The sequence below is a fragment of the Mycteria americana genome, chromosome 7 (genome assembly GCF_035582795.1).
Source record: "Mycteria americana isolate JAX WOST 10 ecotype Jacksonville Zoo and Gardens chromosome 7, USCA_MyAme_1.0, whole genome shotgun sequence".
Classification (NCBI taxonomy): Eukaryota; Metazoa; Chordata; class Aves; order Ciconiiformes; family Ciconiidae; genus Mycteria; species Mycteria americana.
In genome coordinates this window covers 61,654,127-61,681,143 of record NC_134371.1, presented here as the reverse complement: position 1 = coordinate 61,681,143, position 27,017 = coordinate 61,654,127, and the positions used below count along the sequence as shown (strand labels likewise).

General features: G+C 40.8%; 1 protein-coding gene across 1 annotated transcript in view; it reads left to right on the top strand.

Moving 5' to 3' along the window:
* AGBL4 (AGBL carboxypeptidase 4) overlaps positions 1-27,017 on the top strand; it is a 981,249-nt gene that overhangs the window by 517,035 nt on the left and 437,197 nt on the right. The window contains exon 6 of the mRNA XM_075508731.1: positions 6,968-7,007. Within this exon, the coding sequence (XP_075364846.1) occupies positions 6,968-7,007 (40 nt within the window). The remainder of the gene's footprint in view (positions 1-6,967; positions 7,008-27,017) is intronic.

Genomic DNA, 27,017 nt, shown 5'->3' with positions numbered 1-27,017 from the left:
GTGCCGCCGCTCAGGTCGCTCAGCCTCCCACGGCTGTTGAGCTACTGCTTTTGGTAGTAATCTGCTCACCAAGGCTTTGGAGCTGTGACCTACTACTACTGCCATAGGCGCTACAGAGTGTTTGTGTGCATGCCCAAAGATACCTCACGTGGCTTTTCAATCTTTCCTTAACCTTCATTGTATTAATGTTCTTTCTAAATAGCTTTTGAGCACAGCAGGACTGTAAGAACGTTATGCGTGAGTGTTGTGTTCTTGAGATAAATAGTCGAAGGGGGAGAAGGAGAGGTCTTAGCTACTTGTTTGGCAGTGTTTCTGAAAATAAGTACCACGTAGCCTTGGCACTTAGGTTTTGGGAAAGAAATGCGCAGGTGTCAGATATTAAGGAGAAGAATATGTGAACCGGAAGGATGAGTAAAGTAGCTTAATGGTTTGGCGCTGCCTTTCATCATTTGGACTTGGTTTTGATTCTAAACCAGAATCGAGTTACCAAATATTGCAACGATCAAATGTCTGTAGAGGTCACTGTTAAAATGGTTTAAAATGTTCATTATAGCTCTTAGTGTGAGTGATAGCATATCCCAAACCACTTTATAAATGTTCTCCCACACCTATATTATCAATAATTGATTCCACAGAGTAGGCTACAGCAGATGCAATTTACTAAAATCCCAATCAAGTGTCAACAAGCTGACTGGTTCATTTTATCATTATACCAGGAAACTAATCATTATACCACTATCATTATACCAGCAGCTAATCATAAAGGAAGTACAAAATGTGAGATCTTGCTTCATTATATGAACAAAAGCCTGTGATTTCAGGATGGAAAGAAAAGATTATTGCTTGGCATAACGTGATTTAAAAAAAAAAAAAGAAGCTTTAAATCATCAAATTATCCATTTTAACAGGATTTGAGTTAGTAGCTTATTGGGGTCATTACTTAAATCAAGAGTTTCTCTTTGGAGGTAAGTCTTGCACTCTGAAGGGAAGGAGGGTGCAAGTAGAGAAACTACAGATGTGAAATGTTCACTGAGTTATATTTACTTTTTTCTAACACCTTCCTTTATCTAAGCCTTCATTAGAAGGTTTTTCCAGATGTTGATTAGCCCTGAATATTTCTTAAACTGTCCCAACAAACAACTAAAAGAAGGTTTACGCTCTTCTATCACAGAAGCGTCTTTTGCACAGGAGCAGAGCACAGTGAGGTGCACAGCTTGTCACCCGTCAGGTGGCAATGCGAAAGGATGGGGCACAGCCTTTAACCTCTCTGCACCTTCTTCACCGAGAGGGTTATCAAGCATTGGAACAGGCTGCCCAGGGAAGGGGTTGAGTCGCCATCCCTGGAGGTATTTAAAGGACGTTTGGATGAGGTGCTTAGAGACATGGTGTAGTGGTGGTTTTGGCAGTGTTAGGTTTATGGTTGGACTCGATGATCTTAAAGGTCTTTTCCAACCTATATGATTCTGTGATTCTGTGATTCTTCCTCCTCCCTCCCCTCTACTGTAAATCCCTCCAGTCCAAAACCAAGGAGGCTTATGGAGGTGCTTGTGGGCAGCTTATGGAGGTGCTGTGCCCAGTTGCACGCTTGGGATCTCTTTGATCTTTTTCTGAACTTTTGGGTTCTTTCATGATACAATGTTAGAGAATAGGTTTCAAAAGCATTGACATTACAGAGTGGGGCAATACTAAAGGCCATAGAAATGTGAAATTCACCCTTCAATACATACTCAGCTTTATTTTGTGAGAAGATGCACTGGTTTCAATTACTCTTATGTTAACCCAGTCAATTTATAGAAGAGAAGCGCTAATTTAGAAGTTAAAAGGAAAAGGCACAACTTTAGTAACAACTTGTGGCAAAGCTTCCAGGAAAAAAAAAATCATGCACTTGATTTCAATTTTAAACCCTCTGAATTGCATAGTAGATTGAAGGTGGTAGGGAGAGACACCTATTCAAACCACATTAAAATTAGATGGAAGAGATCAGTAGCAGAGACCAGGCTGGGTAAAATATATTTAGGAAGACAAAGTTCTCCTGTGGTCCCAGAGAGTCAATTCCAGCTTCGAATGGGTGGACTATGGCAAGAGATGTTAGTGAGATGGGCAGCCTGCCGTTGGGTTCATAGCTGCAGAAAATACTGTCCGCAGAGTGAAGGCAGTGAAACGGCACAAACCCAACGAGAGATTTCCTAAAGCTGAAGTTGATCTCAGCTCTGGGCTTAGGAGTTTTATATGGAGACTCAGAGCAAGGCAGGTACAGATGCCCTTGCGGTCTAGAGAAACCCCTGCCAGAGCACCGCCGTCTCCTGGGATATGGGCGCACGGGACTGCTGGAGGGGCTTCCAGCACAGCAACCTCATGCGTGCGATACCTGGGTGGCTGCCTGCCACCTCCATCTCCGCTTACCAGCTCTGCTGGATGTTGGGGGCCTGGACATGATGTGCTGGGACAGAAGGCAGGGGTAAGGATATCTTTCGGATCCTGGCTGGAGGAGGAGTGTAGGAATAGGAAGATGACTTTATAATTGCTTTTTTTTATCACTCTTTCTGACTATATTGACTTTATACTTGACACAGCTTTGGCTGGCAAGTGAGGCCCAGATACATTCAGAATTAGATATGACTAGGCTCATTCTTACATGAGAAGAAAATCGTCGGTTGCTACAGAAACAGCTCCATATCAGTCTCATGGGGCATCTTTGCATCTGGCTTTTTTTCCTTCTCTTTTGCTAATCTGTAGATAAGAGTCAAAGCAAGTGCAGCACATCCCACATCTATATAAAAGGTTGGAGGAACTCTGCAGAGAGCAAAGTGTGAAAGAACATCTCGTAGATAAGCTAAACTTAAATGAATGAGTTAATTTACACCCCCCTACAATTTTTTTCCAGTTTTGCAACTCGCACTGAGTTAATTGAGGTGAAAATTAAATGACACCAGTCAGCAAATATTTTAAAGACCACCAACATCAAGGAAGAGAAAGGAGGTACTCAGAAAGGGAGTTACTAAGAAAAATTTAGGAAACGATCTGAGGGGTGAATTAGAATCTGTGTCGAGAAAATTGCATATTGCAGTGGAATAATAATCCAGACTCACTTTCAGGCAAGTTGTTTAACTTGATAAATTAAGGAATTAGTTAAAAATAAGTGTATATTATGGGTGAACAGGGACCATTCTGCACACTTCAGACCAGCTCACCAGCGAGGTTTTTCAACTGGTTTTCTAAAATGTAATGAATTCTTGATGCTTAGTAGATTAATATTTATTGAGTGAATCAATGCTTAATTTATTAAAAATTTGCCTTCCTTGTGTTTTAATATGATTTATTACTCATCAGTGCTTATTGCATTAATTAAAGATTGTGTTAATTTTGTGGAAGTGAACACGATCTGCTGCAGGTTTGCTGCAGAGCCCTAATGCACTGTAGGGACTGTGCCTCTGGGTAGCACCAACCACAGCAAACTGCAGGAGGTGGGAAGCTGGTATGAATTGCCAATGGCCTCTTCCTGCCTTTGGGCTTTCAAATAGCCAGCAAAGTGAAAATGAGGATGCTGCCCCTTAAGGGTAGGACAGGCTTATAGCAATAGAGATACTGTGGTGATACAGGGAATCTTGCTGTTTGCTGCTTATAAATTATGGCTGATGCTGTGGAAATCATTTTAGTGTTTCTCATGGAATGCCTTTTTGTCAACGTAGGTGAAATCCAGCCTTAGTGATATGGGAAACTGTCACCTCTCGCCCGACCAGGGACTATAGTCATTACATTTCAGCGCTCAGGTTGTAAGTAATTCTTGGGACAGTAGGTTGCCTGAAGATTGGGATAGTCCCAAGCATTTCTGCAGGGGCAGGTGCTTGAGAAATGGAAAATTACTAAAGGCAGAACAGAAAAAGCAGACATCTTGTGAGATGAGTCTTTCAAGAAATCTGTCAAAACAGGGAAAGGGTGATCATACTGGAGGGGGGCAACAGCTGCAATTTGCATCTTTCAGCACTGAAGGGAGAAGCGACTATATAAAGCCCCACAGCCATGATACTTCTGATGCAATTATTTTATTAATCTTTGTGACACTTGTAATGTTCCTCTCTTTAAATTCAAATTCTGCTGCTTTTATAGCTACTCATAAGTGTGCCTGTATGTTTTTTTTTTAAAAATCCATGTAGTTACTAGACTGCTTGCATCCAGCTGAGCCCTGGAAACAGCAGAGAGCTGGCCCCTGAGATCTGAGAGCAGGCTTGAATTTCCGGAAAGTGATTGGATCCATAATTAGTGCATTTTTGCATGTTTAAATGCATGATTCTGGAATGCACTTTGCTGTTTCCTCCTCTCCAGGGCTTGGGTGAGTGTGCACAAACTTCCCTTGCCGAGCTAAATTAGAGAAACCTCTTCAAGGTCCGCTGAAGGTCAGAGCAGAGACATTTTTTCTCTCCCAGTGCACCGGTCAGACAGCAACCACCGCGCTCCAGCCTGGAGCGTTTGGGTGGGGCCAGTGCCAAAAACCTGCTGGCATTTCAAATCCCTTGCAGCAGTTAGGTGTTAGATGCAAAAGATCAGTGCTGCTCCACTTGAAGTCAGAGAAATCACTTGTGCTTAAAGTTCAGCACATACACAAAGATTTCCTGGATCTGGACTTAATTTGTTTTGTCCGAGGCCAGCTTGAAGGCAATGTCCAAACAGGAAAAAAAGTTACAAACTGAACATTTGACTTGTAATAATTTCATTTTATTTCCCATTTTGTTTATCCTATTCTATATGCTTTTGTTTTCCTCCAGTATAAAGTTAAGCTATTTAGTTTTTTCTTTAATGTTTATTTTCACCCTGGTTAATAGACTCAAGTCAGGACCGGGGGCCAGCTGGGCTACATGCCTTTCTCCCTATTCCAGATCTCTACATTTTGCAACCTTCTTTCATGCAGGATATTTATATTCCACCTTTTTTTCCCAGTAGAGAAGCTTTCACAGAGTATAGGCTTTGGATATATATTTTCTGCTCTGGCTGTTCATTAGATATACAGCATTTGGAGTTCCAGTTGTGCTGAGAAATGTAAGCAAAGCTTTTGGCCCAGTGGGTGCTAAGCCCTGGCATTTCGTAGCTTTGTGTATATGAATCAGGATGAAGGCACAGGATCTATATAAAATTTAGCTCATTAGGAGATGTTTCATCTTACGGCTCCCACTGGGGAGGTGGGTCCTTTGCTTACACTATTGCTCCCTTTGCTTTATTGCTCCCTGGGAAAGGAGGGTGGGGTGGGCAGACCCCAGCAGCGGCGGGACAGCATTTCTGAATGGCTCTTGTGGAGGTGACACAAGGCAGCAGCAGAGGCTTCTGCTCCCTTTTACAATTATTCTGGCACACCTGGAAAAAGGCTTGGCATAGGCTGGCCTTAGTATTTGATAATAAAGCAAATGTGATCAAGCACACCGCTAAGGTCATACTCAGAATGACTTGTCAGAGTTAAGAGAACAAGGAGTACCTATGAAAGCAGACAGGAATGGATTTTCTCACAAATATGATTTGCGTTGTACAAGAGTTAAGGTACTGAAGGCCAGGAAGGTTTCAGAAAACGGGTTTTTTCAGGCTGACACCCCACTCAGCTTCCCAGCAGGCCACATTCACTGTTGGGCATATAGCTCATATAGGTAAGTATATTCAGCGGATGATCAACTGTGTCCATGCACTTTAGCCAGTGAAGCTTTACTTATAGAGAAATGATGGGTTTGGAAAGGAGTTTCATCAGTCATAATTTCCAAGGAAGAGCATTCATGGTAGGATGTACCAAGTCAATGTTTCCTCCTCAAGGACTTTCAGCTGTCACCCAGGGAAGACAGTGAATGCAGTGATGAGAATTAGATTAGAAAAAGATCAATAGGGCTGACAATAAATGAAAGGAACACAGACATTATTGAGCAGATTAGGAGAGAGAAATTAAACCGGACAGTATAATCTTCAATGCCAGCTAGGCACACTAATGTTGGGTAAAGTTAAGGAGAAGAAAGTGCTATGAAGAAGAGGCAGTAACAGTCTGTCTGTGAGATGGAGAAAGCCCTGCTGGTGGTAGACAGCTCTCAGCCCACAGAAAGGTGGAAAAGGATGATAACGGTCCAGGAGCACGTGGATTTCGGTGGCAGGCCACAGAGAGGCAATGGTGGGGAGATCACCTAAGGCTGCGAACATGGAGTAGGCAACACCTTGGGCTACATGTTACAGGGGAAGGGGAACCTCAGACACACCCCACCATCACCAAGGCATTGGTGGGATAGCTTGCTCCAGGCAAAAAATTTTCCTAACCTCCTCATCCTACAGGTTGGTTTGCCCTGTGAAGGTTTGCAGCCCTTCCAGAAACTACTCTTTTCTTTAAACTTGATTATTTGCCAAAATAACTCCCTGTATTTTGCTATCTGTACAAATATCCAGTGATGATCAAGTCTGGCAAGCTTTTGGGGTGAGGGATATCTGGTGGCAATGAGATCCATGGGCTGACTGTGCTCAGCATGAAAAGAAGCTTTCCTTTTATCAGTCTTGAGTTTGTCTAGATCCTCTTACATGTCTTTGAAAGGTTCACCCCAAGGCGATATAATTGTGTTTGATCACATACAGGCTATGAGTCAGTGACTGATACGAAGAAAGAACTTAGAGTTTCTTGTCTTGGTTCCTTGTCTTCTTCCCTGTGGAATCAGAAATCACTTTTATAAATACATTGGTCCATCTGTGCTTCTAGCTATCCATTTCAAGTATATGTTCCAGAAAAGAAATAGTAACACTTTATAAGTGCAAATAAAAACACATTAAAAGGACTGAGCAAGGGGTTTTTTCTTCCTCATAAAGTACATGTGGATCCCATCCAAAAGAGTTACTGTGAGCCATGTAACTTGTAATTAATTCTGCTATAAATGTCAGAACACTTACTTCGCAGGTCTAAGCTGACCCACTAAAATTAGTCCCCTTTTAACAATTCCTTTTATAATTTGTTTTGCAGCAGAAACGGCAGCTTGACCTCCTGACAATAACCAGCCCTGGTAAGTGAGCTCTGCCGCACGGCTCTCTTCTTTTTCTTAAAGAGATGGTTGTCTAAATGTGTTTCTTCCCCCGTCTCTGACATGCAGAATGAAAAACACTGTTCCCCAGAAAATCTTTCACGTAATAACAAGTGACAGCTATATTGTGCTTGGCAAAGCCCCGGGCAGTTATCCGTTCACAGAGCTGCCTCTTCAGACCTTTACTCTATGAATTTGAGTGCTGATATTTCTTTAAGCCTCCTGGGGTTACAGTTAGTGGTATGTCTGCAGGGCAGATGCCCTCAAATTCACAATGTGTGTTCAAGTATCACAGAAATGCAAGTTTGACTTTCCTTGGTGGCAAACATGAGCAGTTCGGGGGGTAAGGAGACGGTGGCCCTCTGTGTGCGTGGTGGGAGAGAGGAGGTCCAGGCTTAGGTCTGGAGAACCCCAAAGTGGGTCAGGAAATATTCAGGTAAAATTAAAATGCTCTAAACGATCTGCTTCGTAATGGCTTTTGGCATTTGCCTATCGAGGAGATAAACCAAAACGTATTATACTGGGAAAGCGTTGGGCTCTTTGGCATAGTGAGTTTCGAAGGTCTCAGCACTGTAATTGAAATGCAGGTCGTTTGAATAGTGCTTCTCTTTGATCTCAGCTCTTAAGGCTGGGTGGCTTTTAATTTATTGCTATTTTTCTGGCTCAGTTTCTTTCCATTAGCTGCTACAGAAGTTTTCTGCCCACCAGCTTCAGATGTACACCGTGCTTGAATGGTGCATACCTTTTGGTTAACTTTTGCAATTTTTCAGATGTATGTACGTATTAAGCTTTCAGTTTGGCTTTAACTGGGACTAATGAGTTCTGGCTTTAACTGGGAATAATGTGTTAGCGAAATGAACAGGTGTTATGGGAAGTGAACAACATGTGACACATATTTGCTCGGATAACAATTTTGTATCAATAATTGTTCTGACACTCTAAATGTAGATATCATCTGTGACATGGTTTCTCCTTCACTAACCTTGTTAAAATAATAAGAATTAAAATAAGGAGGAGGAACACTTTGTTGGGACAGATGTTTGAGGCTATTGGCAATTGCATCACATTTTTGCATGTTCACTTTTCATGCAGTTTGCAATTATGTTAATGTATGCTCAGGGCACTTGCTGATAAAAGCAACAATACAGTGTGATACAGCCATTGTCACTATTCTGACTGTAACTTCAAGGACAAACATGGCACATTTTTCATATCTTCAGCATTCCCTATTTCTAGAGGAAAAATAAAAATATCTCTGAAGGTCTTAATCATAATAAACACTCAGATCTTGGATAAGGGCACCAAAGTCCACAGACTTTTTTTTTTTTTTTTTAATAAGAGAAAAGGAAGGTTGGGGACCAGAATAACTTAATATGAGACTTTTCTGTAAAATGAATTTATGATACCTTCCTCATAATTTCAGATACAGTATTCACTGGGACAATGAAAGGGCCGACTAAGTTGAGTTTGTGCATAGATGTGATCACAGTAAGTAGCTATCGCTTCAGATCTCTGTTTAATACAGCAATCTACTAAATCAACACAGCAATTAGTTGGAAGGATCAAAATAGCTAAATACTAAACCAGCTTTCAATAACTGCGTAGGTAGACATACTGCACTAAAAGGGGGAAAAAAGCTTTCCATAACATGCATTTTTTCTGACTACCCTTTCTGATATTACCCTTTGATATTTAGCCAGAAATCTACAGTAATTGGCTACATAGGAAAAAAAATAATATTTGTGGCATGATTATATAACTGACTGCCTACAGTTTTGCTTTCAGTAAAGGCATTTTCAAAAGAAGCCTGATGCTGGATCAGGCCAAACTTACTTAAGAGCCTAAAGCTGAGATTTTTCGAAGAGGCTGAAAGAGTTAGGCACTTAATTCCTAGTAGGATTGGAAAATGTCAACCTGTGGATTAAAGGGTCTAGTTTGGGCCTTACAAATACAAAAATAAAATAAAATAAATCATAGTCTTGAGGCTTTTATCTGTCTTCGGAGACTGCAACTTTTAAATATTTCATTCTTTGAGTCCTAGCTCTAAGATCTGACATCAACAGTCTGCTTTTACAAAGTCGTGATATCGTATATGATGGCTGAGATCAGCCATAATCACTGTCATCCCTTAATTTACTGATTCAAATTAGGGACTGGGCTATTTATTTGCAGCTGTTAATCCTTTGGGAGTTGTTCCTGTTCTTCACCTTGCCGCAGGCAGGCAGCCTTCATTTGTGGTGGAGGTCACCCAGCCTTATTTATAGTATGAAAGTCCTCCGTGTCTCACAAGCAGTATCAGCCACCAAAGCCTTATTGCTTAATTGTAAGAACAGACAAAGGACTTCAAAACCAAAGGTGACCTCTGTGATTTGCAATTCTGTCATGATGAATATCATCTTTCTTTTGTGCGTGCGTGAAATTCTCGAACCAGTTTTTGTACGTTTAGTCAGGAATCGCTTGGTGATCCCTTGCAAGTATTACAACAGCTCTTCTTCGTGTGCCACTAAAAAAATTTCCAAAAATCCATCAGCCAATGAATGAGATTAATTGCAAGGTAAAATAATACCATTAATGTCAATAAAAGGCCGTTGAGACCCAAGTGCCAAAACATTCAAAAGCGAGTTTGTGGGATGGCAGGAACCTCAAGGGTACCTCACGGCAGCCGTGCCATTCCCCCCGGCCACGGTTGTTGCGCGATGCCCCAGGAGTCACCGCGGGGTGGGAAGCGGTGCTCGTTCCTCGCGCCCCGACTCCCCACCCTGCCCGCGCCGCGAGGGCGACCCGCCGCTGTCTCTCGCCTTACTACTCCAGATGCTTGACTTCAAAGCACCTTTGTATGGTAAACTGAACAGGTATAGATCATTAATCTGTAGCCTGGACTGAGGGCACTCTGGAAAAAACTGGGGGGAAGAAAAAGGAAAAGGAAGAAACGCAGAGCGTGAGAGCTGCAGCTCCAGCTACAGATTTTGTATGCGACATACAGAGCTGACCTGTTCCGGCACCCCTAAGAAAACAGCTATGGAAAGCTGTGTGATGTGCCCCAAACTGGAGGAAGTCTTTGCTTTGCTGAGGGTCTCCAGAAACAGCCAGACACAAATGATGCATAAGCTGGGAGCGAGCCAGACTCCCTCACGCTCAAATATATTCCTTTGAAGTAACTGACACCCGTGTAAAATGTGGAGGGGAGTTCACTGCTCTGCCTTACTGCTGACTAGCTGGAGGAATGTTAAGTTAAATTTATCAATGCTCTCGCCACACTCCTTTCTTCTTGCCCCTTGACATGCGAGTTACAATTAGACTGTAACGCGCTGTACGGTTCAGGGTGCCGGAGTCAGAGCCGATGTGCGCAGTGGGGTGGGGGAAAGATGTTAAAAATTCATTAGCAGCTGGCAGGGACGTGCTGGCAGGGAGTGGGACGTAATGAGGTTTAAGTTTTGGCAATTTAAATTTTCTTTCAACTTAGTTTTACCTCTGAATTTGATCCAAAACATTTCCTTAACACTTATTCTAGTTGACTTTGGGTTTTAGAACCAAACCTTCAGATGGTTTAATTCGGCCTTGCTGCACAAAGGAGCTGAGGATCTGCCTTCAGTTCTACGTGATCATGTTCTAGTAACGCTTTGAACGTGCACCATACAATCACATCACATTTCGTGGTAACCACTCAATAGTTGCAAATAAGATATCCCTGTTTTCATCGCTTTTCCATGGAGACAAAGCTTTTTGCATCTCCCGTGTTTACGATAGTAATACAGCTTTCCAATTTCTTTTCTCAGTAAGGTAAGTTCATCTCCCACTGAAGTATTTTTTAATTATTGATACCATAAATGGAAGTGTGTTGGAAACTATTGGCTTTGAAAATAGCTAACATGTGATATTATCCAAGAACCATCAGGAAAATTCTTTTGAAATTCTCTTTGATTCAGCCATCCTCAGGGCTTTATCCTTCTCTACCAGTCTCTCTACTGCCAATTTAAAATAACATTCTCTTGAAATCAGTCCAATGTCAGGAGAAATTCATCAGCACCGTAGGTGCATGTTTCCCAGATGTATATAAACCTACTACGTTTGGCAGCAGTAAATTGATTGCATTTAAAAAACCCGGGGTAGTTGAATATTCCATAGTGCCCCGTTTGGCTACAGTATGGAATATAAAGTATTTTAAGTTTCTTCCAGCTCTGTTTTAGGTGAAATAAAGTAAGAGCTGACTCCGTAATTCCTACCTTTTGATTTACTCCGATTTTCCTCTGACCACATTAGCGGTTTACATGCAGGGACAGCGTAAGATATTCCTAATCTCTGTGGAGTGGAGTGGCATTGAGATTTGATGAGAAATGTTAATGAATTTGGGTGTGCTTCCCCCTAATATTCAAGCTCTTACACTTTTAAACAGGGAAAAAAGCTTGATTTTGAAAGTATTTATCAGACTGATCTATGTGGTGAAATATTCTCCCCCTTTTAATATCATCAGTGCTGCATGCTCTAAAAATGTCTCCATTTCATTAATTTGTGATACACTGCTACACTGAATTCTTTTAAGGTGGCTTTAGTTTCTGCCATACATATTTTACTGCTTTAAATTATAGATATAGGACTGTTGCCTAGTTAATTTCCTCTGGTTAGGAAAATATATTTCTACTCTCCTGGCATTGCATAAAGTGATATGTGGGATTTGCTGTATTTTTTAGCTGATTAAGTTTTGCATTTCTACATATTACTGCTTATGAGATCTCAAGTAAAACTACGTAAAGGAAGGAGAAGTTTTACAGTATATTTGAAAGTTTCATTTAACTATAAATTCCACCGCTAAGCCCCCCTACAAGACTTTTCCATTACCTTCCTGGATAGTCTGGCTATCTACTTCTTTCTAATTGAAGCATGAAAATAATATAAACTCAAAGTCATGAAGCTATAAGACAGGTATTAGTAAAAATGATACAGAGTAATAAAATGTGACAGAAAGTTGTTTGCTGCTAAAACTCGGGTACTATTTTTGCTAGTCCTTATTAATTAATAGTACATTGATTTTGGTCTAAGTATGTGTCAAGGGATAGCATCTGAGTTTTTAAACAGCCTAACATAATTACTGTTTGTGTTTGTTAGTGACGCTTCACATGCTATTTTATTTGGAAAGGTGGTGGAGAAAAGAAGTTACTTACCTTTCCAGTAATAATTGAGTGTTTTAATGCTCAGTGATGGATAGGTGTGAAACTCTTTCTCATACCACTAAGACACTGGATGTTAATGCACCCATTTGCCCACAATAATGTAAAATAACTTGGGGGGACAGTACCTCATTGCTCAGGAAGTCAATAGACACCAAACGGTTTGTTTGAACCCACAGTACAAGAATTTATTTACCAAACAAATAAAATAAATGCTGAAGTCTCAGCTCAAAGTGAAATTCCATTGTTGTCAGTCTTAGCGGAACCCTAAAACTACACGATGAAGTTTGTTCTAGACTTGATGAAACTTGAGCGAGATGAAGTACTAACAGAGAGCAGAGAGAAGACGTGGACTTTTTTTTTCGTGCCATTAGGTTGGTTTCAGCTGTCCTGAGGCTAATTAGGAAATTTGACTGTATCCAATTCCTCATCTTCACTGTATCTGAAGAGCTGTGAGAATTTCCATTTGCTGTGATAAGGAGAAGTAATATTGTTGCTTGTAATTACTTATTCGTGCAGATCAGTACCTTACTAATTCTTACTTACACCTCTCCATTTGTCGGAATAATGACTGCAGAGATGCTACGCGCTCACTGAACCGTGCTGCTGTTCCCGCTGTCTTTTCCCTGCACAGACGGTCTTCACTCACATGTCCCAAGAGAATAAGTCCACCCTGATCTTTCTGCCTGTCCCCTGACCCATCCCCATCTGTCTCCCCGATCACCATCTATATCCAGCTCAAATATCAGTTTTGAGATCTACTGAAATGACACTTTTCTGATCCAATAATGAAACCAGAATTTATTTCCATTTAGTTGCAAAATATTTACTTTTAGTAAGGCTGTTTCATCCCCACCTTTGCATTTAAAAAAATTGACCTTTTTTTGGATACATGTAGAATAAGTGATATTTGCGAAGTCGAAATAAGACCGCAGCGAAGATATTCTAAAGGCTAATCCATTACTTTTGAAGAAAAATATCAAGCTTTTCCACAGTACCTTATTATTATTCTGGGTCACCATGATGTTTCCATGCACCTTGGCATGTCCCTTTAATTGGATCCTTACATAGGAAGGTCCGGCACAGTTGCATTGAAAGCTGACATTTCTAACTAACTGACCTTTTCAGGCCCGGTGATACTCCTATAATGATTATCCTCTAGCATTGTTTGGACACAATACCACATACTTCACAGCACATAAAGAATATGTTCTTTGAGAACTATTCAAAATGCCCAATCTCAAGTTAGCAAAATGAGAAAATTGGGTGCAAACATTCATCAGAGTGTTATTGTGCAGGTATCGATTTGAATGCCCTTTCATTTCTCTGGGAAAAAGTGTTGTATTATAGAGCTCTAAATTAACTTCTGTTCTGTTTTTTTTCCCCAGTAAGTATAAAAAGGTCAAATTCATTCATAAGGCTGAATAGATTTGCAGGATATAAGCAATAAGATAGCAATCAACCTTCAAATAACCTTTAAAGAGACAGTATCTTTTCTTATGAACAGTAATTGATCTGCTCATTAAGTCACTGCATACTCTTTGGGGCTCACCTAGGCAAAAATGTATAAACCTGTGACAAAGGCTGCCAGCTAGAACAAAACAGGAATAAATCCTCATGTGGAAATACAAATATTTTACAGGTTTTGGAGGGTGTAAAGGTGGTGAAAGGATTGACACTGCCATGTGAATTCCTTGACTTGACTGTCATAAGGCTGAATGAAAAAGACATAAGACAAGACCTCAAAGTGTGAATTTGGTATTAGTGAGGACGATGACGATGGCATGTTCATACATGCCCGAAACTTGAATACATCTTCAACTTCCCTTCTGAATTTAGTGGCGAATGTGGGAGGGCGATCACTGCAGTTTGCCTCCCGTCGGTGTACGTATAGGGGGGTGTACGTACAGGGGAACCGCTGCAAGGGAGCCTGCTACACATCGCGTCTGGCTTGCCGCCGCGTATTGCAGTCCCTCTTTTAAGAAAAGCCAGATTGTCAAGTAATGGCTTTCTTTGCACCGTGAGTGCTTTTTGGATGTATGGGGGGCGAATCACCTCTGCCTACGCAGAAGGAAAACCTGCGTCCAGCTTGCTGTAGAGCTGGTTCCCCGACTGCAGCCTGCTGTAACCTTCACACGGTCCTGGGCTGTGTCTCTGCAGCTCCTCTTGTGTAAGCCAGGGTGGTTAAAGGGCTGCTGGCAATTTTTTCAAAGAAGCACTATTTAGCCAGAGACTCGCTTAAAGAACTGGGATTGTTGATTTAAGATACCAATCGGAAGATTAGTGTTCTGTCCATGTCCGTATTTCATTTCTGCATGTAAATCCATGTTATGTTTTTAGTATTATTTTTATGAATTGCACATACGCTGAGGACTATCTGTGCATAATTGATTACAAGGAGTTGTCTTGGTTTTTATCTTTGATCAGAATTTTCAGAAGCAGCAAGTATCCCAGGTGACGAGGCTTTTTATGCTGTAAATGTTTGCACATAATGCTTTCTGTTTTACTTCACAATGTGCAGAATGGGCGTCTGGCTCATTTAGGGAGAGTGAAAATGAGCAATTCTGTGCACAGGTGTATTGTGCTCCTTCTCTTTTTGTGTAAGCTTGAGGAAAACTTAAAATAATCTCTTTTTTCCTCAGAAAAAATCCACCCTTTCTTGAGTGTCAGATTTTTTGAGAGAGAATGGAAAGCTTTCTTCCTTTTTAATGAAATTTTAATTTGCAAGGGCATCTGTATGGAAACAGCCTCTTCACTTAGGAATATTTTTGTTTGCTTGTTTAATTCTCTGCTGAGTGACCTGAACAAGACTTAGTGAAAATCAGTGTATTAAATATCTAGAAGACGGCAGAGGATTATGTTGACACTACAAAATGGAGTACAGTGCAGAAATGCATGAGGTAGCAGAGACCCGAATAGCAGAGCTGTGCAGCTCGCAGCAGACTCACCAGCGTGGGTCCAGATGCCGACAAGCCATGTTATCTGGGTGCGATGCCTGAGCCAAATAAGCCCTGACTTTTTTTTTTTTACTGGCTTTAGGGTGCTGTCATTCCAGTGCTGCTGAATTGCACCTGGACCTGAACCTTTGCTTGTGACTTTTTTTTTAACCTAGCCGGGCACGCACAGCTAACTGTGCTTCGCTTCTATTTTAGTAGCACCCATGTATCCCCGTCCACAAGGATGCCATTGTGCCGGATGCACGCAGCGTGACACCAAGCTGCCCCTGAATAGTTGGGGACTTAAATAGATAATGCAAGGGGCAGTGGGCAGGAAACATGGAAAAAGAATGTCAAAAATAAAAGACGATTTTAATAGAACCGCGTTTTATTTTTGAGAGCTGCCCACCGCTGTCTTTGTGTTCTTCTAGACTCCCGTCCCTCTTTGCTACCCCTTTCCCCCGATCTCTGGTGTAACAGAAAATGGCAAGCCAGTGATGATTATACAGCTACAACAGACAGGAGTGAGGAAGAGGGGAGCTGGAACTGCACAAGGGACTACTTTTCCTTAGCTCATTTTTTTTCCTAAGAATTGCCAGTGGGCTCACTTTTTTGATATGCAGAACATTTTCTGTTAAAGCAGTCAGCCAAGGTCACTGGGAAACCCACAAGAAAGGGTAACCTAGAGCCTTTATTATTATTTTGAGCTTGTAACTTGAAGGCACAAAGGAATTTTTAGGAGAGATTTGAATGGGAAAGGTGTGATGGTTTTGTGAATTCAGACTGAAAGTGCAGGATAACCCATGGTGGAAGAGTGAGTTGTTCATCACACAGCTCAGTGCAGTATTGGAGGGAGTTATCCGAGATGCTGCTAAATGAGGTAACGTGAGTACTGTTAAGCAGTAGTATCACTGCAGTGTCCTTAAAAGCAGGTTAAAGGAAGGTGAAATACTGTTTTAACACCACGGTCTGCTTCTGACGTTGCAGCTAGCTGTGGTATCTGTACCAGCTGCTGCACTGGACCATGTAGATGCTCTGAGTGCCAGGGCAGAGGGTGCCGGCAGAGGAGCACGGCACGGGAGGGGAAGGAACACAAGGCAGTATGGGGTAAGGTCTGCAGTGGGGCCTGGGGAGAGCAACGTAAACCGTAAAGTTGTATTTGCTGGGCCATAGGAATCAAAATGAAAATAAGTGTGTTCGAAATATCTAGGAGACAGCAGGTGATTATATTATTCTTGATGTTTTTATTCTATTACCTGCCCTGTTACACAGCTGCAGCCATTGTCCTTATCCTCTGGGGACTACTGGAAGGAAGAATCATTTGTAGAAACCCTGATTTTCCTGCCCATACTCAGGGCAGCCTCAGAGCTGCTGTCATCCCCTGTGCTAAACCCGCCTGCTTGCCGTTCCTCCCAGGGACGGTGAGGGTGCAGGGCCCACGTCTGGCTGCAAAGACCTCATCTGGTCACGTAGACCTGCTGCAAATTTGCTTTGGGATCTGATCCAGAGCACTTAAGTTGCCTCTTACTTGGACCAAACCTCTCCCTGTTGTCAAAGATTTGACAAAGCTGGCACCGAGAGCAACTTCATGCCCCGTGTTAGCGTGTGATCCCGAACTGAACCCCCTCGCCCCAGCGGATGGGCTTGAGTTCTGTTATTCAAGCACTAAAATAGCCTTCTCCATACTAGAAAAACTTCCTAAATGGTCTAGTCTGAGCACCTGGGACAGCTGCTTAGGGCTCTGGGCTGGACCACGGCCAGCACCATGGCCAAGCAAGACGTTCCCATCCCTCTGCCCCCCTGCACCCAGGCGCAGGTGGCCACCTCTGCCGTCGCGTTGGCTTTCACGCCGGCCGCGTGGACACTTGTGGCATCTCAACAAATGCCTCCCGAAGCAGGAGCCGTGGTGCCGTGTCCGTTTGTACCTAGCACAAATAGAGATGCTATATAATAGTGCTGCTACTAATAAATATAAACCGTATAGATGTCAGGTTGCCCTGAGAATGTATTCTCCCCACAAACCAGGCGGCTCTGCTGTGGTGCTCGGGAATTAACTGCAGGAGTATTACTCTCTTAAGGCTTTGTGTTATAGTTCTGTTTTCTTCACCTTTAACCCCACAATGGATTATGACCATACTTTCTCTTATAACTAAATGCTCTTCTGTCCTTTGACAAAACAGATTTGTGTCTTTTCATAGCTTTCTGTAGAGGGCTAATAATACATGGGAAAGCTTTACTGCCCACAGGAGACTTTGCCTGGCCATAATAATAAGAAATGCTGTTGAAAAGTCATGATCAATGTTAATTCAGTTATTTTTCATTTTCTTTTTTTATAATGAAATCTCCTACTTTGTGCATTTTATCCAGTGCTACCCCATGAATTGCTCGTAGGAGAGAGGGGTCATTGGTTATAAAAATGAGTTCTTGTTGTTTGTCCTCATACAAAAGTAACTGCAATATTTTGAAATGATGAATTTAAGGGAGAAAAAAATGTGGAATCTCGGATGTACAAAAGATGTAAATACTGTTTTCCAGGTTTTATGGGTCCCAGATGCCGCCTCTAATTGCATAGCTAACCCTGAGTTTATTAAGTTATTTTCCAGAGTCAAACTCATTTGTAAACATGTCAGAATAAAAACTAAATTTAAAAAAACAAAACCTTTGGATTAGAATTCTGGAGTGATAAACAAACTAATTTAGAATGTATTTGCATGTAATTTACATGTGCCAAAATAGGATTGCATGTGGTTTGTAAATACAGGTCTTGAATCTATTTAACAGTACAGAATAGCACAGAAGAAATTAATTGTGGCTTAAAAAAAAAGGTTAAAATAATAAAAAGATGGCTTAAAATGGCCCATGTTTGAATGTGATTCAATGTGCAGAAACTGGTGAGGAGAGATAAGCACACAGAGAAAGCTGTAAATTCTAGAAGCAACATCTGTAGTAGTTAGAAGACTATGTTTTATAGCAATCCCTTACCTCCCCCCATGGACATTACTATGGCATGCAGAATATTTATTATTCACTTTCTGCAAGAGATGTTTTCCTAGCACAGCCTTAAAAATAAGACCTGTTTCCTTTCTTTTAACGTTCAGACTTGTTCAAAGGCAATGCCGGCAGCTTCCATTTGAAGTATCTTGGCCAGTCTGGCCTGTACACTTTGGCACAAGGTGACAATTTATAATTATCCTGCTTATTACAGTGGTACCGAAGGATCAATCAGCAGGTAAATCCTCCGCTTTGCTAGCTGCAGTGTCCATCTGGAGAAGACCTGTTGGTCACTGGTGCCTGCAAATCTTCCAACCTCAGTAGACAAGGCAACTTCAGAGAGGGAGGAGAAGGTCATGCAAGCCAGGGAGCAGCGTTGGTGATGGGACTTGTAGAGTGATGCTGAAGGGAGGGGACACTGAGAGAGGGAGAGGCTTGGAGCAATGACCACATGGAGCTGGCAAGGTCTTGTCAGGAGTGTTGCAGGTGCTCGGGGTGCAAGAAGATTCATGTGCTGCTTATTTCTGTTGTTGCACCTGCCAGAAGGAGGCTCTGACTGAATCCTCCATGTTTTTTCAGCCCAAAATACTACATGTCAAGAGGCAGGATGGAGGATACCACCTATGCCTGCTGCTTCAGAAATATGCAGGACAGAGGGAAACATCATCTGGAGATCTGAGGTAGAAGGAGTGCCATCAGCGATGATAGGTAGCAGGTCTTGCTTTGGCTACTTGACTTCTGCTCCTGCTGTCAATGCTGAAATGTATTCTGGGCTTTGGGATTAAAGCAGCCATGGTTTTGGGGGAAGACGAAATGCTCTTTGGGTAGAAAGGAATTGAGTAAATCCAAATGCAAGGACTGAACTTAGTACTGAAATGCATTGCTGGAGTTATGGGGGAAAGGATGCTTTATTTACTTTTAAAAAAGAAGTAATGCATGTTTTCAGGTTTGTCTTCAAATACCAAAGAATATCCTTTTCTATATTCATAGCCTAGCAGCCCGGAGCTTAGAAATGGCGGCAGAGTGGTCCTGCAACACTTGATGTAACAGGGTCTGTAGAGCTCATCGGTGTTGAATCTCACTTGTTTTCAGACTTTGCTGAGAATAAGTAGAGATGTAAGGATTTCCCCTCTGAATCCTGTAATTTTTTTTCTACGCTGGCTTCATTTCATACATTTTCTTTATTTTTTTAGACAAGGGGGAGGAAAAAAAAATAGGAGTGGAGGGGGGAAAGCAAACTTCTTGGGGCAGGAGACAGAGCTTTGTGGTATATTTGCTACTCAGCATTTTGCTTGAGTACCACAGAAGAATATTTATTATCAAGGAGAACCAGATACTAGGAACATTTCCATAATTTTTTCAGGGCATAATACTTGTGTAGATGTGTAGATAAATGTCTCTAAATATTTTCTTGTACTTCTTATTATTTCATCTCTAGAAGAAATTAATTGTAGCCTTAAAAAAAGGTTTTATTTCCCATTTGGCTATGAGCCATTTTGTATATCTGCTTTAAATGTTAATTATTAATTAGGATATAATCTATTTAAGTCTCTTTAGCTGTCCATTTCTTCCAAAGAAGGCAGCTGGATGAAACAAGAAAGATGCATCATTATATAGATGATAAATTACCCTCTTATCCCAGGAGAAGACAGTTTCTCAACACTAAGGTTGAGATATACCAGGGGCTGGAGTGGAGGAGCCTCCTGGCTTCTGTCCACTTGGTGTTTGGTACATAGTGTGAGTCTACTAAGACAGCTTTTATAATTAAATTATTGGTAGTAGTGGAGCATCATTCCCGTAACTTCCATTCTACCAGAGTTACTGTTGCTGGTGAATGGACTTAGTGGGAGGCTGGTGGTAGGTGAAGTGTTTTTAAGTTGCATTTGAAAGTAAGGAGTTAGAAAAACAATAGCAGGTGATATTTAAAAAAAAAAAAATCCATCAAGTAATAAAAAGCTTTTGCACATATCCCAAGTGAAGCAAATCCTTTATATGAAGATCAGTGAAGCTGCAGCACTAGTATGTCTTGCAGAATCTGCTGACTGAATTTGCTATTTGGGCGGGGGGGGGATTAAGTATCTTTATATAAATGAATGGCTTCTTGACAGAAAATATGTCATGGCTACCTTTATCAACTGAGTCCTGAAGATGAAATGTGGGGCTGGCAATTAGCACCAATGACCAGCTGTGAAAACAGGAGTTTCTCTCATTTATTTTAATTATATTTTTGTTCAAATATTTACATATTTTATCTTTCATTTATTGCAAACTTTATTACGATTTGCAACAGCAAAGGAGAGACTTTGGATTAAAATTTTGTATATTTGTGTATTTAGCTCTTTATTTGCCAAGTTAAATGCAAAAAAGAGCCCTTGTTTATATGAACAGTATCTATACGGACTTATCTATATGAACAGTTGAAAAGGTGGGCATTAGATTGCATAGCTCATCAGTCTAGCTTCAAACCTTACCCAGCAAGCAGCTGAATGACTTTGGAAATCTGCAGTGTGTTTCTGAAACTTTAAATGATACCATCGTGTTGCCTGATGCAGCTTAGTGGTTCACAGATCAATGGCTGGTGAAGCCAGAACATTTTCTCCTATGTTTTATCTGTATCCATTGTTCATAGAGGATCAGTTCCAGAAAGAAACACTGTGTCCATGCTGACATTAACTCCAAAAGGTTCCCTCACTGGAGCACAGACACCCAGTCCAGTTCAGATGCACGTGCAAATACTGTAGAGTTAAATTACAGATGTGTTTGTAATACTGCCAATAATATGGCCTGATTTCTTTTATTGTAACTCAAACTGTCCTGTGCTGTTGAGACATTGCTAGGAAACACAGAGAAGACAGAAAAAACTGAACTTTTGTTCTTTCCAGGACTTGGGGGGGCAGCTCAAGCAGATGGTCCCTTTGGGATCCAGAGCCAGAATACTTCCATGCTCCTGATTTCCTTAAAATGTGGCTGGCAAGAGTGATCTTCATCTCTGATGGACTTACCTTGGATGATGAAATCCAGAAAGCAAGCCACTGCTCCCAGGATTATATTTCATTATATAGAAGCTAAAAGCTCCTTAAGATAAATGGATGCACTGCCCCAAATTTCTGTGCAGTAGTACTGACCTAGCTTTTACCCCTCAGGAGTGAGATCTTAGAGTCATTGCAAATGTCTGCTCAGAGCACAAAAGTAGTCAAAAATGCAAACAGAATACTTGCAAATATTAGGAAAACTAAAGGACAAGTTAGATGGAGCAATACACTGTTCTCAAAATAGGTGGCAGAGCTAGCAGAAGTGTTGTGAAAGACAATGAGGACGATCAGTAAAATGGCTTCCATCTGAAAAGAAATCAAGTAGAAATGTGATTTTTCTGTAGGAACTGCCATGAGTGTAAATGCAGCTTGAACTGCGTTTCTAAAGTTCATGGGTTGGTTTTTTTTCATAGTTAAAAAATGCTGCAGCCACTGCTGCATAGCTGTATTTTGACCCACATGACGATGGTTAAATACAGCAATAAATACAAGTTACTACTGGCCCAGGGATCATAACAAGTTTATATTCATTAACGCAGAAGATTGCAACCTGTACTATGGTTTGCTTGAGAAGGACTAAATTCCCACATCTGTAGAAATTTCTTAGCAAATATTTAAACAGAAAATGTGCTTTTTTCTTCTTTTTTTTCTTTAAAGAAAACGTATTAATTGTGTATCTCCAAAACCACATGCCTTGACATGAAAGAAAGCAACTTTAGCTAAAAATCCATTCTGTTTCGGTGATACAATGAAGAGAGCATGAAGAAGTAAAACTCAAATATTTATCCCTAATGGGAATAGGGGACATAAATAACTATCAAGTATAAATAGAAGGGGGGGGGGGGGGGGGAGGAAACGGACATGAAGGAAAAATCCACGTAGGCAAAACTAAAAGTTCTAGTTTTAGTATATTTGCTAGGGTCTCTCTTATGCTAAATAGACTAAAACTCTACAGGTTTTAGTTCATGATGATGATGCAGAAAAGGCAGATGTGTTCAGTAAGAGTTTCTTTTGGTTTCTGTCACCTTGGGATGAAATGCTTTCAAGTCCAGTAAAAACTGAAAAGGATGTTGTTCTAATCTCTGTTAGGGATAAACACTCTTAGATCAGCAGACTGAGACAGACATTTCTTGTACAGGAGTGCTAGAGGAGCTGGGATCACCTCGGACCCAATGCCGTTGCTAATGAACGTACCTTGGAACTTGGGGGGATGCCATTTTATTGTGCAAATACTCAAAAAAGCAACTAGTACGACTCAGGTTAGCACAGACTGGTATTTTCACAACAACTCCTAGGAAACTAATTAAAAGACGGATGGAGGTTTAGTTAGCAGAAGTTAAACACTATTGAAAGGCAGTCAGCATTTCATGAGAAAGAGGATTTGTCAAACAATTCATCTCAGCCTTTGAGTATGTTATAAATTTGGTTGATAAAGTTAGCTGCATAATCTTTTAAGGTGTTTGATTTAGTACCTTACAACTTTTAAAAAATATAGAACGTATTAAATAGGTTAAAGATCAGTCAACTGACACATCTCACAAATCACTCATCATGGGGGAATCTCACTCGAATAGGGCTCTCTTTAATGGGTTTCTTTTCATGGTAGTGGGCCCAATGCTATTTCTAATGATGATTTGTCGGTGATTAAAACGTCACTGTTGAGCGGTAAAGAAAGATGTAGAGAGGTTAGTCACACAGTGCAACCTTGATCTCTTGATGGGCCGGATCCATTCACACAATACGCATTTCAATATAGGAGAAAACAGATTTCTGCTTCTTAAAGTGAGGAATGCAGCTGAAGCCTGCTTAATGGAGCAGTATTGACTGAAAGAACTTGGGATTGTGTTCTTCAAGTAATTAAACTGGATGTAGCCTGGAAAGGTATATACCCAAACCAATATTTTTTTTTTTCCTGAATATACAGAATATACACAGGGAAGTAGAATGGGTCAGAATGTCAAAACTATATCTCAAAATATTTTATACCTCAACATGTGCTATTCTGGTATCCACTTACAAAGAAAAGGCACTGAAGTATCGCGGAGTTGAGGAAACATTTTAAAATACAAGGCTTTAAACTCTGTTTAGCTCATCAAAAGCGAGACAGGGAGGTGATGTGATAAGCATTTGAAGGTAGGCTCTGAGTCTACTGATAGCGCGTGTGTGTGTTTGTTAATACAGACAACTGATCTAAATTACTCTTTTACTGATATGTGATTTACCTTTTGTATAGCAGCCTTTGGTGCATGTACGTATTCATGCCTGCATTAATGAGAGCGCTACACTCAAAAGCTTTAATGGGAGTTATGTCTCTGTGTACACACGAAATAAGAGGTCAATTTACAAGCAAGAACATATTTACAGCAAAGAACTGTCAAAAGGTATTTTGTGTATCTCTCATAATCAGGGCCAGAATCCCATGGCAACAGGCAAAGGTCTTTTGTACAGCACGATATGGACTTTAAAGCGTAGTATTTACAGTAATATTAACTACACTGGATGGTGCATGAGCTGGACTGGTGTTCTCCAAGGCTGGCTGAAATGATATGAACTTGCTTACTATGGAGGGATGAAATCATTGCTGGCCTGAGTTTAGATTCAAGTAGGTAAATAATTTACAGCTCTGTTTTGCTCTGAATCTCTATATAATGCTCAGACGCTGTTGAAACGGGCAGAGTATCATAGATAGATTTCTGGGAAGATCTGCCCTTTAGTCAAAGGAGATAAACATATCTGAGTGTTACCAGGGTGTGATCAAAGTGAAGAGCTGTTATGCTAGTAGAGAGCAGTATAGTTAGACAAGCTACCAAGGAGAAGTGATAACAGTCAGAGTTTAATAGAATATGTGAAGTTTTACTGTAGTTTCAACACAAGAGCAGAGCTCAGAAGGAAGCTCTCAAATACTCAGTGTATTTTTTCCTGACTTTTAGGTGACCAATTACACCATGTAAGCTAGTAAAAATATTTCATGTTGTGTTAAGCAAGGAAGACATAAACGAAAGAGCAACATGGGAGTAAAGCATAATAATTTGTCTGCTGAAGTTCCATGAAGTTAATAGCACTACATGGACAAAGGAGAAGATGCGTACAAAACAAAAAATGGCTGGATCAGGCATAGCATTGACAGTCCACCAAAAAGGACATTTCTGTTGCACTGCCTTCTTCTTCCACTTTGAACAAAGTGTCCAACATGATGAACTACAGCTGGAAATCTTTGGGCTACATTGCAATGTCCCAGAAAAGAAAAAGCTGTTGAAAGCGTGCAGAATAAGGAGCGAACAGAGCAGGCACGCTTCTGAAACAAAACCATATTGCTCTTATTTCAGATGTGGAACTCTGACAGCATCTCACAAAAGTTAAAGAACTTCTAGTTCTTTAAAGAACTTCTTCAAACTAGAAGTGGGGAGCTCACATCGCTGAACTAATAACATGGAAGAAAAATAGCTTGCATGAAGTTGAACGTTACTTTGCTGCTTTACAGGACCTTTTTATTTGGGTGGTTGGAAGTTTGTGTTTCCCCTTAACAAGGCAAAAGAATTTAATGGCTTTATATTGTTTGGAGTTGAGTGAGTGCCTGCAGGCTTGCTTGATGAGAAAAGTGACATCCTGAGGAAACGTACAGCAAATTGCAAACAAAATCCTTATTAGTAGTGGCAGTTACCTCCTGGAGTAGGATTGATTTGGAATCCCTGTAAGGATAGTGCTCTCCTCGCTCAGCCAACTTGACAAATAAGAGCGTTTCTTAGGAGTTCATATTCAAATTGTGGTGGTGGTAATAGGATTTAACTTTCAGATTCAAAACAATTAAAGCAAGGTACTGAATATCACTGTGCCTGAGAGATTAATTTTAAAAGTTACACGTACACCCCTTTTCTATTGCAAATGCAATAAAAAAAGCTGCTGCTTCTGCTCATCCTTAGAGTGTTTATGAAGAGCAATCGGGATTCAAAGATTCGGGATGCCCCTAAAGAATGATAGTATTCACTGTGGGAATCCGTGTTTTGTCTCAGCTCAGAAACCCAGAAGGTCATTTTGATCCATCCTCTGCCATACTCTGGAATGTGGCAGGGAGGACATGGAGATAGTCTGGACTATTTGACAACAGCAATGTGAAGCAGCAGTCATGTTATTTTGGAAACCTTTTTTTCTAAAAAAAAAAAATAAAAAATAAAAAATTCATATGTAAGCAGTGTAATAACAGCCTTGACAGGAATCAAACCAATCTGCAGTATTTGTTTCATTTCCCATCAGCCACTACTCATGTCACTGCAACAAGAAGTGAAAAGTACCGAAATGTTTGTTCCTCTTTGCCCCATACAACTAAAATATCTGAAAACATTTACTTTGAGCATGCAAAGAGGCTCTGGAGCGGAGACAACTGAGAGAAATACTCTGATCTAATCCCAACTCATGTTGCTGAAGCTCTGTTTAGATTAGCAAATTCCATGGACTGACAGAAGTGGATTTTCAGAGCGGAACAGTTGGCACTGAAGACATCATACCTATTCCATACGTTTCTGAGGTTTTTACGTTGGACCAGCTCTAGTCTGCTCCTGTGACTTGAATGCCTGTTGGTGGTTGGAGCACATCTTCTAATTTAATTTCTTCTGAGGGGAATCCATTTAGAGTGCTCCAGGACCGCTCTGTGATGTGAACCAAAGCATGAGAAATGCAGATAATCAGGAGACTGGCTTCAAAACTTAAAATGCTTAGGATGTCATATGGAGGAAGTAAACGTCTCATTAAGTTACTAGTTGCCAAACATGTTTCTCCCAAATTCCTTTTTAACTCAGGGCACCACCAAAATGCTCTCAAATTTGGTTTAGTATTGTTTAATTTAGTGAGAGAAAAATCACTGTTAACAAAGTAAAATAACAGCTGTTATTGTAATGCATCATGTGCAAAGGGAAGCATCTAAGTATTTGCTATTTTATGTTTTCAACAATATTTCGTAGTTGTTATCTCTGTCGCTGGAAGGTTGGACTTCTGCGCTTGATAAACAAGATGGTGTTGATCTTCACATGTGAAACCATTCAGAAATGCTGTTAATACATCTGTTAATTAAATATGCGCTCATGTCCTGCATTTTTTAACTTAAAGTATATTTTACCATTTTAAAAGGGCCATTAATAATCAGACGGGACCAATGATACCAGAATTACGAGCTCACTAGCCTTCTAAGAATTCACATAGTGCTACCCTGCAATTTGGCTGCAAGCCTTGAAAGTTGCATGCAATATTTAAGGCTTCAGCCTGCCATGAGATCTGTTAGGCGCGTAAGTAGATATTCTGCAGTACCTGCTTACGTTGCATCTCATGTATGGTAATAGCCTGTTGTGGGTGGATTCCTGAGCATCTAGAAACAGTCTCCCCTCTTAAAACTGGCAAAACAAGATTCTAAGTCTTTTTTCAGTTTTCTGATTTGAATTAATATTGCACTTGTATAGGCTATATTTTCTATAGCCCAGGAGGAAAACCATGAAGTATGGTCACATTTCATGCATCAGGGCTTGGTACGCAGGGTGTCCCAGCACACTGTAGTACTCCATTGCCAAATGGGTTTTTCTCCTCAGGAAACGATTGACATCGATTGGTGCTGGAAATGAGGCAGTAGGTTAGCTGGTCACCAGTCTGTTCCTCTAATGATAATGCTTTACTTTTCAGGAACTCTCAGTAATCGACTGATCTCACTTCAAGAAGGATTTGATCCTTCAAGTATCATTGATACTATCTTTTTATGGATTTTTTGTTTCTTCTATGCAAATTCTTTTTAGAGGTTTCCCTTTCAGGAAGCACTTTTTTCTCTTCTCCCCTTGAACTTCTATGACTTCTTACTGAACAGTATGAAGGTATTTTTTAATTTGCCTC